Below are 24,264 nucleotides of genomic sequence, written 5' to 3'. Positions count from 1 at the left end.
TATAATAAATCTCTCCATGACAAAGTTCAAATAATAGATGAGCAATATTCCCGGTTTAATTTCTTTGACAATAGTTCTTAAAGTTGTGATTCACTGCTCCAGGTCCCAGTACTACACATATCCTGCACAGTATTGAGGGGGGAAGCTGCAGCCTTAGCAAGGTGGCACGACCCTGCGCCGTCTGATACACTCCCAGATCCAGTGTGTGGTGACATGCTTCGCCTCTGAAGCCTCGCCCAGCTCCCCCACACTGTGTGTTGCCATGGCTACATCGTATTCAGGCACCAGGTCTCCATTGTAGGTGACAAAATAACGGCGTAGCTTTCCGAAATCCTGAACCGAGTCTGGAAGGTACAGCTTTACCCCAGTGAATATATCAAGCAGAGTCTGCTGAAATAGAAACAAGCAGATCAGTAATGTTTCCATCACTGGAACCAGAGAGCGATTTGAAATTATTTGATTAGTTTTATTAGTGGGGGCTCTGTCTCCACAATGATGGTGTTACTGTATTTGTGTCCAGTATAGAGCCTGCAGAAAAAAAAAATATAGGCTGAACATGAGGGCTGTAAATATATTATGAGGTTGTATAATGCACTGGTGAGACTGCACTTAGAGTACTGTGTCCAATTCTGCTCACCACAGAACCAAAGAGACATTGTGGCCCTAGAGACTCAATGAAGAGCAACCAGACTAACACCAAAGGAACAAGCTACAAAGACAGTTTGAAGGAAATTAACTGATTTAGCCAAAAACAAAGAAGAATTAGGCTGGGGCTGGGGGGGTATCCTTTAAGACCAGACTTGCAGTTTTGAGATCACTCGGATACAAGGGACCGGACGAACACTGACGGACCGCATGTCTTCCTCTTGTTCGGAAATGTTATTATGTTCTTATGAGATTAGACAGTAGTTGCACAAAGCAGCACTTACCTTCTCCTGAGTGGGTGCTATGGGCCGAGACGACTCGGCTTTCACTTTGCTTTGCCCATTGCTTTGCAAGGTTTCTGATTTTTTCAACTGAAAAATATCAAGAAAACCCTTATTCAACAATTATATAAATTATATATTAAATCATAAAGCCAAATTACAGAATGTTTTAGTACATTGTTATTATTAAATTCTAAAGATGTGGTGTGCTGCTGAAATTCAGGCCGGAGCTGCGTGTCAGTAGTTCAAACTATGCTGCCACTGATACGTTTTCTATTAAAATGTCTGAAATAATTTCAGATGTCTATTGTTATTTTGATTTGGATCCCCGATTTGGCAGGAGACGTGGCTGGGTTTGTGGCTGGTTTGGCAGGAGACGTGGCTGGGTTTGTGGCTGGTTTGGCAGGAGACATGGCTGGGTTTGTGGCGGGTTGGGCAGGAGACGTGGCAGGCCTACCTTCTTTGTGTGCTTTTCTTCTGCAGGCTGTTTCCTCTTGACAGCTTTCCCAGCTGAAGGGTTCTCAATCTTAACAGGAGGGGGCGCTCTCGGGGTGCTTTTGCTGCCTGAAGAATTACATAGTAAAATATGAGCCTGTTCATTTCAAACTGCTAACAGAATGTAACGTTCAAGTATAAAAGCAAATGAAATACATTTGGTGGTTTGCTATACCGTATCCACCACTTACATCGTCCAGGGTTATTTCAGGCAGCCGTTTATATCGGACAAATAGCATTTGCCATTCCCATTGATTTCAATAACAAAGGCATCGTTTATACCTTGTTAAGCACGCCGTATATTTCAGGCAAACTCAGCTGTTTGGATCTCGTTATGTACCATTCACAGAGATTTAAATAACAAACACACTGCTTATACTGTAGTAATCGCTCTTACTAATCCACCAATCAGCTGTTTTCACCTTGTTACCTTGCCATTCACATAGATTTCAATAAAAAAGGCGGCACTTTATTACAGCAAAAGCTTAACAGATCAAATCAATCAGCTGTCTGCACCTCGATACTGAGCAATTACCCCTGTACTGTACCATGGCTATTTAATTTATGTAGGCAGTGTTGGGTTTACAGTTTGAAAAAACAGCACTGACTGCAACAGCAAGCAGGCTGGAAAAAGAAAAGCGATGCGCATCAGCACGAAAATTCAGTGTGTAAATAAAATGTCTCCGTTAGATGCTCTGCGCTTGCTAAAGCATGCCTGGAACTCTGTCGGTCAGCAAACAATGCAACATTGCTTCAAAAAACCTGGGTTTTCTGTAGTTAAGGAGGAGAGTGCTGACAAAAATACAACGAAACTGAAACTTTTGAATGTCAGATTATTGTGTGGGAGTTTATACCGTCTATCGTTACACAAATGCGCCCGTTCTAAGCAGTGGCAACTGTACATGTTATATTAACTGATGTATTCTCATTGTTTATAATTACTTTGTATATAATTGTCTGCTTCAGTCATCACATTTTGGTATAAAAGCACCATTCAATAAATCTCTCAAACATGACTATGACAAAATCTGCCCCCTACTGGATTTAAGAAATACATCAGAAAGATCAAAATGTGTTATTTCTTGCATCCACTGGGGGCAGAGTGCTGCAGGGGACTGGTTATTTGTTAGCAAATGTATACCAGATGCACTTCAAAAGTTGAAATGGAAAGAATAAAGCTGGACAGTCTTCAAAAAAAAGGGAACTTTTTCAAGATTCTACACTGTGGATGGTTTGACTTACTTGCAGCGGTGAGCTTGCTGGAGCTGGCAGTGGAGGTGGAGGGAGGGGTGCTGCTCACACTCTCCCCCCCTGAGGAGCTCTTCGAAGGGCCCGCGGTCACCTCGAAATCAGACGTCTCCTTCGATAAGCGGAACAACTCCTAGAGGTGAGAGTACAGTGAGAGTAAGCACAAGCAGCAGTCCCGACAGGAACCCACTGGAACTGCAACCACTGATGGAACAGTCCACTAATTGCACCGTAGAGCAGCATTTACTACCAGGAACGTCAACCCAACAAAAAACAGTCATGTGTTTGTGTTTAAAGTGTATACTAGTAGCAAACTTGCAATGTCAATATTGTAATTGCATTCAGCTATTTGAATGGAAACGGAGTAAGTGAGGAACATATAAATTACATTTTAGTATGCAGTTTACAAATACAGAGCACAAACAGCAACATGTTATAAAATAGCATGTTCACAAACAGCACCAGACATTAAAAAATAAAATAAAAAAAACATTATATATACAGTACTGTGCAAAAGTTTTAGGCAGGTGTGAAAAAGTGCTGTAAAGTAAGAATGCTTTCAAAAATAGACATGTTAATAGATTATATTTATCAATTAACTAAATGCAAAGTGAGTGAACAGAAGAAAAATCTAAATCAAATCCATATTTGGTGTGACCACCCTTTGCCTTCAAAACAGCATCAATTCTTCTAGGTACACTTGCACAAAGTCAGGGATTTGATTAAACAATTATACCAAACAGGTGCTAATGATCATCAATTCAATATGTAGGTTGAAACACAATCATTGACTGAAACAGAAACAGCGTGTAGGAGGAATAAAACTGGGTGAGGAACAGCCAAACTCAGCTAACAAGGTGAGGTTGCTGAAGACAGTTTACTGTCAAAAGTCATAGACCATGGCAAGACTGAGCACAGCAACAAGACACAAGGTAGTTATACTGCATCAGCAAGGTCTCTCCCAGGCAGAAATTTCAAGGCAGACAGGGGTTTCCAGATGTGCTGTCCAAGCTCTTTTGAAGAAGCACAAAGAAACGGGCAACGTTGAGGACCGTAGAGGCAGTGGTCGGCCAAGGAAACTTACTGCAGCAGATGAAAGACACATCATGCTTACTTCCCTTCGCAATCGGAAGATGTCCAGCAGTGCCATCAGCTCAGAATTGGCAGGGACCCTGGTACACCCATCTACTGTCCGGAGAAGTCTGGTCAGAAGTGGCCTTCATGGAAGACTTGCTGCCAAAAAGCCATACCTCCGACGTGGAAACAAGGCCAAGCGACTCAACTATGCACGAAAACACAGGAACTGGGGTGCAGAAAATTGGCAGCAGGTGCTCTGGACTGATGAGTCAAAATTTGAAATATTTGGCTGTAGCAGAAGGCAGTTTGTTCGCCGAAGGGCTGGAGAGCGGTACACGAATGAGTGTCTGCAGGCAACAGTGAAGCATGGTGGAGGTTCCTTGCAAGTTTGGGGCTGCATTTCTGCAAATGGAGTTGGGGATTTGGTCAGAATTAATGGTCTCCTCAATGCTGAGAAGTGCAGGCAGATACTTATCCATCATGCAATACCATCAGGGAGGCATCTGATTGGCCCCAAATTTATTCTGCAGCATGACAACGACCCCAAACATACAGCGAAAGTCATTAAGAACTATCTTCAGCGTAAAGAAGAACAAGGAGTCCTGGAAGTGATGGTATGGCCCCCACAGAGCCCTGGTCTCAACATCATCGAGTCTGTCTGGGATTACATGAAGAGAAAGATGCAACTGAGGCTGCCTAAATCCACAGAAGAACTGTGGTTAGTTCTCCAAGATGTTTGGGCCAACCTACCTGCCTTGTTCCTTCAAAAACTGTGTGCAAGTGTACCTAGAAGAATTGATGCTGTTTTGAAGGCAAAGGGTGGTCACACCAAATATTGATTTGATGTAGATTTTTCTTCTGTTCACTCACTTTGCATTTTGTTAATTGATAAATATAAACTACTAACCACTCTATTTTTGAAAGCATTCTTACTTTACAGCATTTTTTCACACCTGCCTAAAACTTTTGCACAGTACTCTATATATATATATATATACACACACAATGATTTGCCGACCGCGGATGGCAGCTCCCAGGGGGCGGCGCTCAATTGGCCGAGCGTCGCCCGGGGGGAGGGAGGGTTAGGTCGGCCAGGGTGTCCTCGGCTCACCAGCGACCCCTGTAGTCTGGCCGGGCGCCTGCGGGCTTGCCTGTAAGCTGCCCGAGAGCTGCGTTGTCCTCCGACGCTGTAGCTCTTGGGTGGCTGCATGGTGAGTCCGCAGTGTGAAAAAAAGTGGTCGGCTGACGGCACACGCTTCGGAGGACAGTGTTTGTTCGTCTTCGCCCTCCCGAGTCAAGAGCAGGGGTGGTAGAGGCGAGTTGAGCATAATAAAATAATTGTCTATTCCAAATTGGGAGAAAATAATAAAAATAATTGGCAACGACTAAATTTATATATATATAAAAAAAAAGAAGCAAAATCTAGGTACGTAATGAAAAGTTACATTAAAATTCAAAAATTGTGTAATTTGCTGTTTTTATATTTGTTTTTTATATTTAATTAAACAGATCGCAAGCCGTGCTCATGATTAAAATCACTGTCACTGCAGATAAGAAGACGCAGTTTAGCCACTGCTGTGCCATCCTGGAGGTGAGGCTTTCTGTTAGGGTTACAATATTTCTGTGCATTATGTAAACTGATAGGGCACACTGGTTTAAGGATTTTGTTGTAATTTAGTTTGATAAACTTGAGGGTCTTTTGCTGGGATGAGCCTGAGACTGCTATTCTCCTAAAGCATCTGCAGGGACAGAAGTACTGGCCAATTACAAACACATTTTTAAACTGTTATTAAATTCAATAACACACATTTTGACTAGACCTTTTTCACTGTCTTCATTAAGAGACACAATGAAATCCAGGGTGGAGTCCACACTCCAAAACTAGATATATAGTGAATCCAAACCATTCCAATATTTGAAGACATCGAAAAAGACATTTGTCATGGAACTGAAGTTTCTTTTAGTATTTCTAAATTCAGCACTAATGAGTGTTAGCGGTCAGTTTCTTAGTGTTTTATTTACTGTCCTCTTACCCTGAGCTGCGGCAGGTTGGTTGCGCTCTGCCAGTCTTTGTCGTCACGGATACGGGTGCATCGTGGGAATCGGATGGAGATGCCGTCAGCGGTGTGAGCTTCTGCCTTGGAGAACTCTGCGCCAGTGATCTCCCATACCGCAGCTTTCTGTGTGTGGGGGGGGGGAATGGGGGGGAGCAAGAGAGGTTTACTTGTTTAAAGGTCGTCTGCAATTTAATATTTTGCTAAATAATGCTCTAGGCTCCTGGAGTTCTGTCATGTTGCTAGGCATATTTCAGCTTTTTGTCTTGATTTGTGTTTTTTTTTTTTTGCTGTGTTTTTTCCCCCCATAAATTAACCAACAGGTGTGCCAAATTCAAATAGAAGCAACACAATGAACACAATCTAGGGCTGCAATGAAAAAGTAAAACAAACCAAAAGCAGCATTTAGATACTGAAAACACAAATACTTAATAGCACTGAATTAAGAAATACTAAAAACTCTAATTCAAAGATGTCTTTTTAAATGTCAAAGCGTTTGTCATGGAATTAAAAAAAAAAAAAAGTTTGTATTTCTAAAGGAAAGCAACAATTGTAATGGATAGGATGTTGTTTGAAATCAGTTGGACTCTTGCTTCTGTGTGGTGTTGGTTTTGAAAGTAAACTCCTGATTGCCATAATTGAAAAGTGGTTTTGAGGGAATGGGATGTCTTAACACCATACATAACAAAATGCCACCACCTAACATAGTAAATCGAACCGATGGCTTGTTTTTTAGAATTGTACATTTCTGACATTATTCAAGAAGCGATGCCTCTCTCATCATTTACAGTTTCATTGGTTGAACTAGTTTTAAAAATGGAAAGAAAGCAAACCATGACAAAACTAACCTGCATATTATATATATATATATATATATATATATATATATATATATATATATATATATATATATATATATATATATATATTTTTTTTTTTTTATCACAGTAAACTAAACCAGACATTACCCTGGTAGTTGACCTTGTCTGTATCTCTTACTTTTCACACAGTCAGCTATCAGAAGTTGAGGTCCTTTAATCAGGGTTTGGTTGCTGAAGTATGGCATACATACTTCTGTTTTTTAGAAAATACAATCCTCCGATCCCAAGACCAAGCCAGCTTCCTCTTCTACACCCAGGAGCTCGAGAGCAAATGTCAGCCAGTTAGCTCTGGAGGACAAAGGTCTGTAAGTGTCTGCCTGAGCTCACTAAGCGCCTGGCCGGTAGGGTCCGCTGTAGCTGTATGAACGCTGACTTCACACAGCCAGGGCGCAAACCTGCACTCCCCTGACTGTATGACACCCTGCACACCACACAGCCAGGACATGAACCTGCACTCCCCTGACTGTATGACACCCTGCACACCACACAGCCAGGACATGAACCTGCACTCCCCTGACTGTATGACACCCTGCACACCACACAGCCAGGACATGAACCTGCACTCCCGACTGTATGACTCAACCTGCACACCACACAGCCAGGACATGAACCTGCACTCCCCTGACTATGACACCCTGCACACCACACAGCCAGGACATGAATCTGTACTCCCGACTGTATGACTCGCCCTGCACACCACACAGCCAGGACATGAACCTGCACTCCCGACTGTATGACTCACCCTGCACACCACACAGCCAGGACATGAACCTGCGCTCCCCTGACTGTATGACTCACCCTGCACACCACACAGCCAGGACATGAACCTGCGCTCCACTGACTGTATGACTCACCCTGCACACCACACAGCCAGGACATGAACCTGCACTCCCCTGACTATGACACCCTGCACACCACACAGCCAGGACATGAATCTGCACTCCCGACTGTATGACCCGCCCTGCACACCACACAGCCAGGACATGAACCTGCACTCCCGACTGTATGACTCACCCTGCACACCACACAGCCAGGACATGAACCTGCACTCCCGACTGTATGACTCACCCTGCACACCACACAGCCAGGACATGAACCTGCGCTCCCCTGACTGTATGACTCACTCTGCACACCACACAGCCAGGACGCAGACCTGCGCTCCCCTGACTGTATGACTCGCCCTGCACACCACAGTCAGGACGTGAACCTGCGCTCCCGACTGAATGACTCACCCTGCACACCACACAGCCAGGACGTGAACCTGCACTCCCCTGACTGTATGACACCCTGCACACCACACAGCCAGGACGCAGACCTGCGCTCCCCTGACTGTATGACACCCTGCACACCACACAGGTGTGCTTTTACCAGGGGACACCTCAGGGATCCCCCCCACCCCCTCTTGAAGACTTACCTTGGGATCACGAGCTACGAAATCTGGGTAGTAGTTTTTGTTGATTTTTAACCAGCCGGGGATTTTACTTGGTTCCTGTAATTTCAAAAGGACGCACTTTAATAAAAGAAGGCAAGTAAATCTCAAGTAGACATTTCATCCAATGAGGTTGCATTTCTTGTATTGGTACATGCAGTATCAATATTTGGAATGGTGATATCTAATGTTGCATGCTGCTTAGAACATAATTAAACTGATTAAATTAATTTTAGGTCTCAAGAAGTCCATCTTTAGTGATCATTTGATCTAAGATCGTACAATGTTGCCCATCAATTATTGTGAAACATACCATGGTCTATTCAATTGATCTAAATGGTGGTACATTTAAACACTGTTGATGTTTAAATCATTAAATGAAGAAGGGGACTTTGACTTTTCAGTGTATTCTTAGAGGTACATTAATGGAATAAAACATGAATTACTCAAAACAAAGCATTCCCTCGTTTGCCCACAATTATTGAGCACCAATCAATAGCAACCTGACTGTCACTTAATATAGAACCTGCTGTGATCAAACTAAAACCACTAATAGTTTATAAGCGATTATTTGTCTACCTTTTATGCTTTTGTTATAAAATAATTTTGTGATCACTGCAGTGAATTGTGGGATTGCAGTCCTAGGCAAGATGCAATCTCTGATTAAACTCTTCTTAATCTCAGACTAATCTCGGATTAAACTCTTCTTCAAAAAGATCCTTAATGGGAATTGCTCAGAAAACACAGCCCTGGTACTTGTGTGTACCTTGCTGATCTTCACCATGTCCAGCTCGCTCTGCAGTCGTGCGAGGGTGGCATCGTCGTGCCCGCCCGCACACTTGGTCACCGTGCACCACATTTGGGATGCAGGATCATAGCAACCCATCAAGAAAACTGACATCATCCCGCCTGAAACACAGAGGAACAAAAACACTTACAAAACGAAACAGAATCCAGAACCCGCATATTTCAATTCCAATTTAAAAACAATTTCCAGTTCCAGTCCCCTTTTAATAAATTCCAACACATCACTGATCAAAACTGAAATTAGCTGTATTCTGTTCAAATTAGCATTTTATGGTGGCAACAGATTACTTAAATTGAAGTCACTGTTAGTCAATTAAATTAGATTCAACTAAAAGCAGTTGAACAATTACAATATTTATTACATCTCTAAAATAATTCCAATTCCTTCGAAAGAACTGGAATTGTGAATTGATTTTAAAAAGGCCCTCCCCCAGCACGACCAGCCCACCTCCACCACGACCAGCCCTCCTCCACCACGACCAGCCCACCTCCATAACCAGCCCTCCCCCACCACGACTAGCCCACCTCCGACCAGCCCTGCTCCACCACGACCAGCCCACCTCCACCACGACCAGCCCTCCCCCACCACGACCTGCCCACCTCCACCACGACCTGCCCACCTCCACCACGACCAACTCACCACCATGACCAGCCCTCCTCCACCACAACCAGCCCTCCTCCATAACCAGCCCTCCCCCACCATGACCAGCCCACCTCCACCACGACCAGCCCTCCTACACCATAACCAGCTCACCTCCAGAGCGTGTGAAGCTGCTTCCCCAGCCCTGCCCAGTTTCCACTCACCCTTGGATCCAGTCCCATAGAAGGCCCCCAATACCACCAGGTCAGCAGTATCTGCCATGGCGCCTTCATTCAGGTAGTCCTTCTTCACCTTCAGCCAGTGTCTCTTCCCAGGTTCATAGAGACCCTGCAACAAACCACATAATAAATACAGGAAAACAATAAAGCTGCTGTGCTTGGAGTAGATCCATCGTGCTGAGATGAACATGAGGGTTTCATGCTTGTTTTTACCCTGGGAAATTTGAACAGTAATTTAGTAGTTTCCCTTGCCTTTCCCTGTGGTTATACTATGCATTTAGTTAGCATCTCTTGGCTTTACCATGATTACACTGCTATACTTTTACTATGGGAAAGTTGTAAAAGGCAATTGTGATTGTATAATAAAATCTCGTCAGTGATGCGTGTTGTATGCGTGTTGTTTCAGATGCAATTTTTCCACTGGTTTCCTTTGCATGATATCTTTTTGATAGTCACATTAGTGTTTGTTCAAACATTTGATTATATTTCCCATGGTTATACTGTGCATTTACCATAGTTTACCTTTGTCATGTTGTTAATACACTTTCCCATACCTCGTTACTCTTTACAATGCTTACCTACGCTTTACCATGCTTTCACTATGTTTTATTACATTTTGCTATTATTTTACTGTGGTAAGCTTTTATAAGGGCAAGTACAGCTGGTACACCAGAGTGTAACCATTAACCTGGTCCCCCTGCAACACTCTAGTAATACCTCAATAAAGGGCACTGTGTTGCAGGGGAAGAGGCCATTGCTTACACTCTGGTGTACCATATGTACTTGGAGATCAGACATGATTCTGATTCTGAGAGCTCGATTGGGGCCACAGGGGTGCTTTAAACTTCTGACTTAAAAAAAGGCACTAGGATGTGATGACTGAAAATTTCCTAAACAAGAATATGTAAAGTTAACATTGAATATGTAAAGTTAAGATTGAATATTTCTACGAGTCTGAATATTTCAGACTCGTAGAAAATTCTTTAAGCAGTACTCTTGACTTGTATTGTAGATGTATTAAAGCACAGTTTCAAACTTTTTTAAAACTGTACCTCTTGTGTCTGAAGGTTTCAGCTCAAGTTCCCTTTACAATATTCGTTCGACTGAATGGTACCACAGTTGCAATAAAAGGCAGAATAATCTGAATAAAAATGGAACTGTGAATCTCTTTGGAAACAGCTTTCTATTCTGCAAAGTTATTATAAATAATCCAGAATAGTCTGGATGTAAATGTTTATCATGTTACCATTTACTTCCCATCTCAGCATAATTATGTTTTCCATTTAAAATGTTTGCAACATCAAAAACATTAACCTCAAGATAAAAATATCATAACTAACAATGATAAACTTTTTATTTAAGCCAAAATAAAAATGATCCAAAATGGACTCGGTATAACTTTCTGTTGCTTGGCACACTTCCTGTAGGCAGTAAGAAATATATCCATTTTTGACTTGACAAACGATACATAGGATAATCTGGATGTTCTCTATCAAACACCGAAAACCATTCAACCTGAATGGCAGTACTGGTCTCTCACCTTGACATCCTTCAGCACCAGCCCCTCCAAGCCTTCTCGGATCACTCGTGTGATCATGTCAGCAAGATCAGCGGCCCTCTGAAACAGAGTGACAACCATCAACATTATCACTTCATAATCACTCAATCACCTTCTCTGTGATCCCCTCTACTGTCATACCTGTCCTGGATTCATTCATAAATTCATTCTGGGGGTTATAAAATAAACTCCATGTAGTTTAACTGGGAAGGGAGAATTTTTTGCTGTAAAACGCATTTTATTAACTTCTGCTAAAAAAGATGAATAATACTGCTTCTCTTGTATAGATGAATGATTATTTTGCAACACAAACCAATGGCTCATTTTGTGATGGGTTTGTGTAGTTGGGTGTATTTCACTTACAGTAACATGCTTCATTTCAGAGAAGAGAATCCGGTTTGGGATCTCCACCATGTTTTCATGAAGAAACTTCTTTCGTTCATGCAGAGGCCTTGGGAAGAACAGTAGATGAGAATAGAGAATATCTTACCCATATAACAATAGTCTCTGTATCTAAGCGATCTTCTGGGTACTATACAAACTGACTGCTGTAGTCAAACAGCAGATCACTAGATGGCGCCGATCTACAGAACAGCACTTATCTAGATGTAGTTTCATATACCTATGGCAGGCCATGAGAGCTGAACAGCAGCTCCTGTACGGTTTTTAAGTAACCAATAAGACACACTCAGAATGATGGCAAACATCATTAAAAAGGTTAAGGGGGCAGTACAACATGGTTTATTTAAGCATTACCTGTCCATTAGACTCACTCCGTTGAAGAAGATGCAGTCGAACACAAACAGGCAGACCTTAGCATCTTGAAAGGCTGCTTTCTGAAAGAAGACGACATTGGGCCGATTAAATAGATGGGTATTTAATCACATTTACATCTCATGTTGTTTGTTACTAGCTGGGGTTCGTACTCAATAAATGGTGGCCCTTTTGCGCTGATTTAGTTCATCCGTCTGTCTTGATTCAGCACCAAACCTTCACCAAACTGTGATTGTACACGGGTTATGGAACGGCATTAGCTATAATCCTATACATTCTCAATGTTTACTGTGTGATTAGAAGGATCCTTTGAATGTGCCTGCACAAATTGCCTTGTGGTGTAAAATACCTGTTTTGAGGATGTGAACTATCGTACACTTGATTTTTATTATTATATAGTATTGTGCAGATACTTTTCAAGCAATCTACTTAACAAAGTTTAAGCCAGCAGGTATTCATTAAAAAAGTAAGAAACCTAGTAAACATGTTAATTGCGAAACACATAACGTTGCTTAGCATTTACCAATCACCGATAATAAGTCTTCTTGCAGTTTCAATTAATATAAAATGATCTAATAGCTTGTCAGAACCTAATATGCAAACCACTCATACCTGATTCATCCGTCTGATATAAAATCTATTTCTGTTTGATTTTCTAGTAACACTTCACTAAGACCTGACTCGTCTAAAGGAATGTCCAGCAATTCAGCAGTTCAATGACTCGTACTTAAATTTTTTGTCCAGTGACCTCCCATCTCAATTCATGTTCTTCTGAGCGCATTGCCCAGTGAGAACTCCCATCTCAATTCATGTTCTTCTGAGCGCATTGCCCAGTGAACTCCCATCTCAATTCATGTTCTTCTGAGCGCATTGCCCAGTGAGAACTCCCATCTCAATTCATGTTCTTCTGAGCGCATTGCCCAGTGAGAACTCCCATCTCAATTCATGTTCTTCTGAGCGCATTGCCCAGTGAGAACTCCCATCTCAATTCATGTTCTTCTGAGCGCATTGCCCAGTGAGAACTCCCATCTCAATTCATGTTCTTCTGAGCGCACTGCCCAGTGAACTCCCATCTCAATTCATGTTCTTCTGAGCGCATTGCCCAGTGAACTCCCATCTCAATTCATGTTCTTCTGAGCGCATTGCCCAGTGAGAACTCCCATCTCAATTCATGTTCTTCTGAGTGCACTGCCCAGTGAGGACTCCCATCTCAATTCATGTTCTTCTGAGCGTGTGGAGGACCTCACCTTATGCACCCCCAGGCTCCCAAATGGCAGTGGTTTACTGGTACTGGTGTCGATAAGCAGCACCTCCGCATCCAGGATTATGCTGTTCCCCCCGGGGAAGGCCTGGGGAATGAACTCCTTAAAGTGAGCCACCTGGAAAACAAGCAGGACAGTGGTGAGGGGCTGGATGGGTCACCTAGCCATGGAGCACATGCTGTTTCACTAGGATCCCTCAAAGTAATTGCAGCTAACAAAACAAAACAATTACTTACCTGTTTTGCACTTGCATTAGCTACATAAAGCACACTTTATATTAAACATATTTTCATTTTAAAGCATGATATCCGGTAGTACACTTACTTAAAGAAATCTGTTTGCAAGCCTTGCTTTCAGTCAGTGTTGCACTTACTTAGTCACTTGGTGGGTGAAACTGTACCCTTCGATGGCTTCATAGCAATATCACCCAAAAGACACTGCCAAGGTGAAATGACCCAGGAAGGACAAGCGTAACTGAGACTGTCAAAGAAACTGAGAACTTTCTTTAATGCAGTACCAGATATCATGTTTTAAAATAATAACATACACTGCGATGTTTGAAAGAAAAATTATCTTAATGATCATTCCCCAGTAAAAATTGAAAAAAATATTTATCTAGTTGATGTACCTGTGATGTGTGAATACAAATATCAAAACAACCAGGGTTATGCTGAACACTATACTGCTGCCACACAGACAACACAGGATACAGCAAATACAAAGCACTGTGTTTCTAGTAAACACTGCAGGGGGGCTCTGTAACCCTAATATCTACAGACATAAAACAATCAGTTCACACAGCTTAAACAACAGTCACAGCCTAACCTATTAGCTTCTTTGTACAACCTTTCTAATACGTGTTTAACCCTTTCAGTACTGAATTACGTTTGTCAAAATTAAGTTATACAATTCAAAAAGGAACTCTTTCATTGAGTATACATGAGAACTGGACAAAAAAAATGGTTTTGACATATATTTCTACACTACCTCAGAGTGGGACCTAGGAATCCTGCGAGAGGTTCCAACGTGATTTCCCATGGCACATGTTAACATACGGGGCTAACATAAGGACTGAAAGGGTTAAAGTGTATGCTAGTAGCAAACTAGCAATGTCAATATCGTAATTGTATTTAACTGTATTCAGCTGTTTGATCTGAAACAAAGTAATTGAAGCGTGTGGTTTAAAGATGGACGGAATATGCGAGTAACATTTAAATGCCATTTTAGAACATTAATAAAAATAGAATAATGTATGGGTCAGAATATATCACCACACAATGATGTCTCAAGTTGGTTTTGGGCAGTAATGCATGAGACAGCAAACAGCTGAATACAGTTAAATACAATTACAATATTATCGTGTGTTTTTTGATGGCTGGCGGCAAGGCCTGAGTTCTAGCTTTGTTTTCTTCTGACCTAAACCTATGACATTTTAAATTAGAACTATTTTAAAATACTGCCAATCACTTCAGTTGCTTTGAAGCCAACATCTTGATCAAGACATTTCGATTTAAAAAACCATCATGAGCTGCAGTTATACTTCCAACCGACCCCAGCAACAATGTGCGTACCAGAAAATAATCCATAAAAAAGTGAAAATGTCTCTTAATACATTATTTTATTCTACCAACATTGTTTTACTGTATAATGCATTCATTTTAGTGATTCAATAACACTGTCTTGAGCTTATTTGTCAATTTAAAAACAACATGTCTGTATTTTTTCGGTTTTAAACTTTCATTTTGGTTCTGCCGGAAAGTGAGTAGCCATCAAAAACCAAACCTGTGACCTGCACCCCTCCCTAATACACAGCATCACTCCTATCATAAGCGACCTGCACCCCTCCCTAGTACACAGCATCACTCCTATCATAAGTGACCTGCATCCCTCCCTAGTACACAGCATCACTCCTATCATAAGTGACCTGCATCCCTCCCTAGTACACAGCATCACTGCAGTTAACAACAGGAATGCTCTGAGGAGAAGGAGGCTGGTTCTCACTTTGTGTGGCAGCACAGGTTTCAGGCTGCGGCTGAAGTAGCTGAAGTGATCTCCGTTCTTGTGCACCTGCACGCGCTCTCCGTCGTACTTGATCTCGGAGTACATCCCGTTGGGACACTTCTTCATGGCGTACTCGATCGACTTGCATGCCTCGGCCTGTCAGACAGCAAGAACAGGGCTTCTAAACAAAACTGAACAACAAAGAATTTCAAACTTTTAAAGCTCTTACTGTGTGTTGAGACACCTCAAACTGCAATAATATATATATATATATATATATATATATATATATATATATATATATATATATATATATATATATATATATATATGTATAACACACGCAGTGCTCCACGTCTTGGATCAAGTACACTGAACACTATACTGAGTTGCGCTCCTTTAACGTGGTTGCGTGTTTTACTGAAACTGGATTCTATGGCTGTGCCTTTTTGTTCTTTGTTCTTTTAGACAGAAAAAACGTTCTGTTTGTGGCTTTTAGTGTTTTAACAAATACAGAAAAAAAAAAGAATTTGCGTACCATAATATTAAGCCTTTGTACTGGGTTACCAGGTGTCCTGGGAAAGGTGGTATTGTCCCAGTTTTCTGCCTTACTTTTGTGTCCCAGGCAGGAACAGTAAAATTGTTATTGTACAAAACTGTAGCAGTGTGCTCAGCAAGTTGACAGAACAGTAATATATATATATATACAGTATATTATTCAAAAATAAAATAAAATAAAAATCTTATGGATTACTTGTTTAATAATTCATGATCTGCAATAAATACACCTGATGTTTAACTTTCAAATTATGATTGTGTTATTATATACAGTTATTTAAGCGCTTCAGAGTTGCTACGGCATCAATGAATTGAAGACAAAAAATGTCCCGGTTTTTCACTGTCTGGTAAACCTACTTTGTACTTCATTGGGGTCCCCACAATTTAGTTGAGAGTCTTGGAGACTTTTTTCCATTAAGTCACTTAACCTCCTTGTGCTCTGTCTTTCGGGTGAGACGTTGTTGTAAGTGACTCTAAGTTGGCTTGGATAAAGGCATTCGCTAAATAAACACATAATAATAATAATAATAATAATAATAATAATAATAATAATAATAATAATAATAATAATAATAATAACTACAGTATAATATTAAAATCCTCTAAACTAAACCTAATCTAATCAAGTTTCAGTCGCCCGTTTAACACAGTGACTCTGAAGACATTGGACCTCACGGGACTCTTCCTGCTTTGTCAGTTCACCGTGTCAGAGCACAGCTGGCCGTGTGGCTTCGCAGACGATTTCTCTCCCTCTGGGTGGACAAACAACACAGGTGTGTGTTTCACGGTTTATTTTAAAAGGCCCGACAATTGACAAGACCCGCCCCCCAGCCAATCAGGAATTCCCGTTCAGCCTCCCTGCTCAACCACCTGGCCGGCCCCGTCTCTCCACTGCAGTGCCCTGCAGGGGTCCGAGAAGCCAGTGAGCGAACCTGGCCCTGCAACAGGGCCTAATACATTTTACAATTGAGTTCCACAGTTTAGGTGCTATAGTTCAAAAAGGTTTGTTCCTAGTAGCTGATAAAACTCTGTCAAGCCAGGCCTTAAAGGATGCCAATGATTCAGCATCCTGTGTAAAGGAGTGTCCTCTGGTCCTGGTTTCTGTGCAGAGTTTAAACTGAGTAACTTGGTAAGCTAGGAATCGGTTCCTATTTTCAAAGCTATTTCCTTTAATCCCTGGTTGTTCTTTGCTAGATTCTCTTCGAGAGGTTCTTTTTGTATTGTGGGAACCAGAATTTAAGACAGTGCTCAAACCTCATCACAGCTTCCTTTGATTTGTACTCTGCACTTAACTATATACCCAATGATTCAGTTTGCTTATTTGATTGCTTCCCCTCATAGTCTGGTTGCTGACAGCAATGACTATTAGTGTACCTGTTCTAGTTCTATGCCACCCATTTCTGCCCAGTTCTGTATGTGGCCTAAATCCTTTTGGATTTCCTGGGTGGCTAAAAATGTGTCGGCCACGCCCAAAAAACTTGTGTAAAGTTTAAAGTTTACAAGCAAAATAAAGAACCACTAACTTGGCATCTGGTATGTGAGTAAAGAATAGCCCACTTACCCTAAACTATCTAGAACCATCACCCATCTTTTAGAACCACCCCCTGGAAATGAAGTGGCGATACACTTAGGACAGAGAGAAGGAGCCACTTCTTCACACAAAGTGGTGAGGGTATGGAATGTGATACAGTCATGTTGTTGAGGCAGGATCAGTGGGATCCTTTAAGACTAACTTGACAAAGTTCTGAGATCAATCAGCTACTAAGAACCGGCTTAGATGGGCCAAATAGCCTCCTCTCGTTCGTAAATGTTCTTATGTTTTTCTCACCAGCATGGGCTGAACAGGGCTCATGAGTGAGGCCTCCACACTCAGAATCTTCCTGGGCCCAGAGCTGCTCGCAGCTTCATGCTGGTTCCTCAGGACTCTGTCTATCACGTCTCCTAGGTTCCGCGAGGCCTTGAAGGCATCATATGCATTGGGGTCCACTGCATCCAGACTGTGGGGGGGAGAGAACAGACACTGCTAGACCGGTTTAGACTCCTTCCTAACCCCTCAAACGCCGTGGTTATACACAGGTGAGGAACCAGCGCCGCCCTGCGTATGACTCCCCAGCGCCCCACGTAGACCTGCCTTTACCAGGTGAGCCACTCAGGGACTCCGTTCATATTGATATTTTGTAATAAGATCTAAGGTACTTACACATGTTTGGCTCCAGAGTTCATTTTCAAATCGTGCTTAATGAGTCGGATTATGCATTTCAGATCATTGGCTGTGCACCTGGAACAAGTCAAACAATATAGAGATGTCAGCGATAATGCATTTCAAAATGCCTAGAAACAAGAAAACAAATTAAATTGTATATTGCACAAACTTAACAATGAAAGATATAAAAAATAATGATGTTTCAGTGATAAATATGTTAAAAAGTAATACATTGTGGTATTTTCTACACTACTCAAAAACAAACACTGAAAACAAAAAAAACCCACATATTAAAATAAGAAAATTTACAAACGAGAGGAGGCCATTCAGCCCATCTGAGCTTGTCTCATTCCTATTAGCTGATTAATCTCAAGTTGGGTCTCAAAGCATCCAAGTGATTCTCTCAACAGCATGGCTAGCTAACCTATTCTATTCTCTCACAACTCTCTGTGTAAAGAAGAAGGATCTCTTTCCCGCTCCCATAAGTCTACCGCTTAATTTTCTCTGGTCCTGGTTTCTGTGCTATGCTTAAAGTAGTCGTTAGGGTTAACTTTGCCAACTCCTTTTAAGATTTTAAAGATGTCACTGTCATTTTTCTTCTTTGTTCTATGTGATACACCAAGTGGCGTTACAGGATGTCTCATTTCTGAGTTTGAAGGTCTCACTTCCTGGAGATGTCCTCCAGCTCTTTCTGCTGCTCGTCTTCCTTCGTGAGTTGAGACAGTCGCTCCAGGAACGTGTCCACCTCCTGGATAGTCAGCAAGCTCTTCGACGGCGGAGGAAAAGACGCGCTACCTTCAAAAAACATTCGAATCGTCTCTGAGACATCGCCCTGTCAGACCAAGGGGAGAAGAGAAATCTTAATGTAGTACTTATGTAAAGAGGAAGTTGTGTATTTCACCATCCCCTTTGTATCATGCAATCATTCTGATTGGGTCTCACTCAAACACTGCGCTTTTTATTTTGTATTTGTGTTACGGTGCTTCCCCGAGGAGTTCAGGAGCTGCTCTTCGGTTCTAGCTGCCTGCTGCTGGCATATGTAATGTAGCCTCTATAATAGTACCAGTGCCATCTAGTGTACAGCAATGTATTGTGAGCAAAACAAAAGGAAACTTGATTCAAAGTGGCAGATCACTAGATGGAGCAGCTATTTCCTTGAAGATTGCTTGATGTAACCTAGTCACCTGCATCTACACGGGCAGCTAGAACCCTGAACTCAGGTGAAAACACTAGAAGACAGAAATAAAAAAGGTCAAATTAAGTTACTTATAAAACTTATAACTTTATAAAGCCATTGAGATGAATCCTTTATTCACAGTGGTAAACAAGAGGTATATATTTTTTTCACAAACCACACTGACACAAAATATATACTAAATAAATATTTTTTTAGGGACTAAAATTACAATGCATCTCTTCCGCATAACTATATATGAAGAAATGTATTGCTGGGGTTATGACATTATATTGAATTGAATTAGAGAAAGAGACGCACACAGTCAGAGAGAGAGAGAGAGAGAGAGAGAGAGAGAGAGAGAGAGAGAGAGAGAGAGAGAGTGAGACACACACAGACGCAGAAAAAGAGAGAGAGGCACACACAGACAAAGAGATACTCACAGTCAGAGAGAGAGAGAGAGAGAGAGACACCACAGAGAGAGACACACGCACACACCGAACGAGAGAGATACACACACACACACACACACACACACACACAGAATGAGAGAGACACACACACACACAGATGGAGAATGACACAAACACAGACCTGCTCAAGGTCCCGGACCATCTCTTCCTGGTTACAGTTGAAGATTCTGCTGAACAGCTTGACAATCTGCTTGTCGTTCAGGTTGTAAACACTCTTGATTACTCCAGGAAGCAGCAGCTTCACTGTCAGGAACAGGTCTCCATGGAAACCATCTGCCACAAGCACAAAGACAAAAGAGACAATGGTAACATAGTGGCGGCGGCCACAGTGGTACCACGGAAAATATCCCCAGTACCATGGTTATCATGCGATGCAGCTTGAAGTTTGGGTTGTGTGATTTTGAACAGTAATCTTACAAGTTATTGTATGGTATATTAAGCGAGGGCTCAGCACCCACAACGGTTTTTGTTTCTTCAATTAAACAATTACAGATGTGGTGCAATTCCAGGTATGATGCAACTGACCCTGTGAGTCCACAAACACACACTCACACACACACACTCACCTCCCGCCGAGCCCCTCCTCAGGAAGTCCTGGATGATCTGGGTCTTGACGTTGTAACTGGGCTTGTCAGCCACCATGGCACACAGCTTACGGAACTCTCTGAACAGGCAGTCCTTATGGGTGGGGTCACAGTACTGTGCAGAGAGCTTACTGCCCTGTGTGGCAGGAGCCGGACTTGAGGGCCCAGGCTTCGTAGCTGTGAAGGCCAAAGCATTATGTTCTTGTTATATCATAATCATACAGGCATGTGTACCTACAAAACTGACTACTATGGTGGAGAAACCCCAATTTATTTCAGAAAAGTGTAAAAAGAAACATTTTATAAGCGGAGGTTTACGCCCCTTCAATGCCTTCTTTAAATAGATGCAGAGACTGTGCAAGGAAGCATTTCTCTGAATTCAGCTGTTCAATGTAGAGTTCCATACAATGTACTGGTTATGTAAAACTGTGGCTGCTGCCAGTGATGAGTCTGTTACAACACCAAGAACATACCTGGAGGACACTCAGTGAATATTCATAAATGTTCCTGGAGTATCCTCAGTGTATATCTGTACATACAGGCCCACCAAGAGAAAGACCTTGGTGTTGTAATAGTCATCTCTGTCAGGAACCACACAGAGTGGAGAAGCAATTAAAAAGGCATGCCCTGGTAAGACTGCACTTAGAGTACTGAGTTCAGTTCAGATCATCTCAGTACCAAAGAGACATTGTGGTCCTGGACAGAGTCCAACGAAGAGCAACCAGCTAACCCCAGACTGAGCTATGAAGATATGTTGAAGGAATTGAATCAGTTTAGCCTGGAACAAAGAAGACTTAGGAGGGACTTGTTTGAAATCTAAAAAGCATTGACAAAGTTATCCCCAACCAATACTTTAGGCGCAGCACAGAAATGAACACCATTAACTGGAGATTTAGGACAGAGGGAAGTAGACACCTATTCACACAGAGAGTGGTGAGGGTATGGAATGGGCCACTTAGTCTTGTTGATGTTGAATCACTGGGATCCTTTTAAAACCCAACTTGATGTAACAAGGTGGAAGCTGGGCACGAACTGGAGACCTTGTACACCACTAGTGAGCCTGCTGTTTTACTACTGTGCAAAAGAGTCAGGCTCGTCTGCAGTCATGTTTATAGAGCTTTTAACATCATCTCATCTCACCGACAGGGGACACAATCCGTAAGGACAGTGTATCACACTGTGTAGCTTCGTTCGTAATGTTTCTTATGCTGGAGGCCTACCTGAGAATCCTGAGAACTTGCGGGGAGAGGGGCTGGTCAGTTGGGTGGAGGGGGAGGTCAACTGGCCACCAGGGCTCAGCTTGGCCTGGACCTTCTTCTTGGGGCTAGCAGCAGCCTTGGCAGCCAAGTCTGTTCACGGAAACGGAGGAAAACACATGTTAACATTATTTAAAGTGGTTGTAACTAACACAACAATTCAAGAAGTCCTGTTAGCAATTTCATTTGTTATAATTCTTAAATGTGCAGTTTTGGAACAAAAGCACATTACATTAAACGTGCATTTTCATTTTAAAACACTTGGTTAAATAAATCTGTTTGCAAGCTATGTTTTCAGTTAGTGTTGAACTTTATTGTCATTTCACCTGAAGTTGTCCCCCCTAAGGGCCTTCTTTCCAGCTGCTCTCCCTAATGACTGGCTTGCTTTGCAGCCAGTAAGAAGCTTTGATCCCAAAACACTTCTGCTGTGAAATGTCTTAGGAAGTACAAGTGTAACACATTTCTTGGGGAAACAAGGCAAGCAAGAATTTTCTGTAGCCCAAGTGCACTACCAGATGTCATGCTTTGAAATGAAAATACATGTTTGCTGTAACACACGTCTCTTTCAAAACATCTGAGACTTCTTTGTCTCAGCGATCTGAAAGTATGTCTCACCCGAGATGTGTTTGTTGATGAGCTCCTTCTCCTCATCCTGCAGTTCTTCCCAGCCCTCCAGGTCAGTAATGTCCTCGATTTTCTTGGTGGTAGCCCGAGCCTTCTCAAACTTTTCAAAGATGCACTTGACGTGGTACCACTCCTTCATATCACCCCCGGATTCAGTGAAGGGATTGGGGACCACCTTACCAATACGTACCAGTCCCTTCATAATCTTATCCTTGCACTTCTTACAGCCGGCTGTGCCTCGCTTGGCATATTCCACACAGAACCTCTGTTCAGCCATGGTGTCTGCACTGGAGACCCCACAAGAGAGATGGAAACCCTGGGAGAATGGAGTTTGGGAAAACCTCAGGCTTGACCTGTGTTCGAAGGCCCGAGAGGGAAAAAGTGGGACTCCGAATGCCAAACACTGCCTGGCTGCTGGGGTCTTGTGCTCATAAACAGAGAGCCGGTATCTGGCGAGGTTAACCCCAGCTTTGCCATGGAAAGTTCTTGTTACCAAGCGAAGGAGGTCAGTGTGAAGTTTAAGCATGAAGCGTGTTCATCAGCATGGACTTTTTCACCTGCAAGATACAAAAAGTGTTTAAAAATGCTACTTTCAACAATTCAGTCTTTTATGAGTAACTCACTTTAAATTGAAATATCTTGTTTGTTTATTTGATCGTCTCCTTACCTTTGTTATGCTATTTGACCAGGGGGGGGGGGGGGCTAATTTAGTAATCTGACATTGGCATATAATATGTTGTCATTTTAGTCATGAGGTTTTTACTTCTCTTAAATGTCTATTTGTTGCTGTTTCATGCACTTGTATGGACTACCAACCACTTACCAAACATATTCAAATAAAAAACAAGTAATATTGTGCAATATAATGAATAATATTGGTATATGTTGTAGAATACATTTTGTAACCTTCAATATATTGAAATACATTAATCAATATATTACATTATATTTCTCAATATATGTAAATATGTGTTATTCTTTTCCGTAAGGGTAGAGCAGCTCCTGGACTCGTAGCCAAATCACAATAAGTAGTATTGTTTTCGTTTAAAATCTACAAGAAGTTATAAGGAACAAAAAATTGAACGAAGTGCTCGCACATATTGGGCGTCAGACGCTCACTAGTTCATGACGTGCCTGTCGCTGTCGACGTAGAAACGTGCACAGGAGTCGCTTGTTTGCAAACACAGTTTTGATAAAGAACTATCACGGAGAGAACCCAAATACGAGCGTTAAAAAGCGTCACCATTATAGCAGAGTCTTCATGGTTATTATCTTTAATAGTTATTATGGTTCTTTAATGGTGGCTTGCTGTGTACCTCGACATTCTGATGGCGCTCGAATTTAGCAGCAGAACGAGACAGAAACTGCACTGGAAACACAAACAATGCACAGACCCCAAACGACTTCGAGCTGGTACATGAGATATTTATTATCCAACACGGTGTTGAAAAAAGTATGTTACAAAAATATTATTCATGATAATAACAGTCGACCTAAAACTTATAATCCCAGATAAAACAGTTTCTCTATACCGTACATTCTGTATCAACTGCCTTCGTTTCCTTTCATTCTAATATGCATGTATTTACATTGCATTAGACGCTGTTTTGTACGTAGACCTTCAGACAGACAGACTAAAGGTTGATGCAGCGTTAAAATCAGTTATATATTTACTAAGTCAAAAATAATACAGTACAGTACCCTAATAGACTTACATTAAGGTATGCATTAAAACTCATTGTAAACAGAGACCTCTGACATTTTAATAAAACTCGGTACTGCTGAATGCCCACATGCAAGGATCAGTACATACCTTGTTGCCCCCTATTCGTTCTCCACTGACTGTAATACAGTCTGTATGTAACACCAAATACCTTTTCCTAAACGTTTTCCTTTAATTGTATCAACTATATGGCATTACTCACCTCTTGGTCTCCGATTCTTAACAGTTTATTTCTATTAAGATGGATTCATTTAACGACCACTGTGTTTTCTTCAGTCACAACAATAATTTTTACTGTTCAATTTCCCCTTTAAATTCCAGCCACGCTTGTCCCTTTG

At 41.8% G+C, this 24,264-nt stretch overlaps 1 protein-coding gene across 3 annotated transcripts; it reads right to left on the bottom strand.

Annotated features, from left to right (window-relative positions):
* Positions 1-25: 25 nt before the first annotated feature.
* LOC117430317 (DNA ligase 3-like) lies at positions 26-24,264 on the bottom strand. 3 transcript variants are annotated; one of them, XM_059001299.1, is made up of 21 exons: positions 24,129-24,264; positions 22,195-22,760; positions 21,544-21,672; positions 20,306-20,500; positions 19,861-20,012; positions 18,758-18,924; positions 18,090-18,167; positions 17,718-17,886; positions 15,332-15,487; positions 13,316-13,447; positions 12,051-12,130; positions 11,658-11,745; positions 11,277-11,354; positions 9,722-9,845; positions 8,877-9,019; positions 8,096-8,170; positions 5,780-5,926; positions 2,664-2,802; positions 1,384-1,490; positions 930-1,016; positions 26-390 (listed from the first exon to the last, which is right to left on the bottom strand). In XM_059001299.1, the coding sequence occupies exons 2-21, from the start codon at positions 22,727-22,729 to the stop codon at positions 154-156; spliced, it is 3,018 nt and encodes a 1,005-aa protein (XP_058857282.1). In that variant the 5' UTR covers positions 22,730-22,760; positions 24,129-24,264; the 3' UTR covers positions 26-153. The 3 variants fall into 3 exon arrangements, with proteins under 3 accessions (XP_058857282.1, XP_058857283.1, XP_058857285.1); XM_059001300.1 differs by having other exon boundaries at positions 26-387; XM_059001302.1 differs by lacking the exon at positions 5,780-5,926.

This window comes from Acipenser ruthenus, chromosome 26, assembly GCF_902713425.1.
Source record: "Acipenser ruthenus chromosome 26, fAciRut3.2 maternal haplotype, whole genome shotgun sequence".
NCBI lineage: Eukaryota > Metazoa > Chordata > Actinopteri > Acipenseriformes > Acipenseridae > Acipenser > Acipenser ruthenus.
Note: the sequence above shows the minus strand (reverse complement) of the source record. Positions and strands in the feature narration are given on the sequence as shown.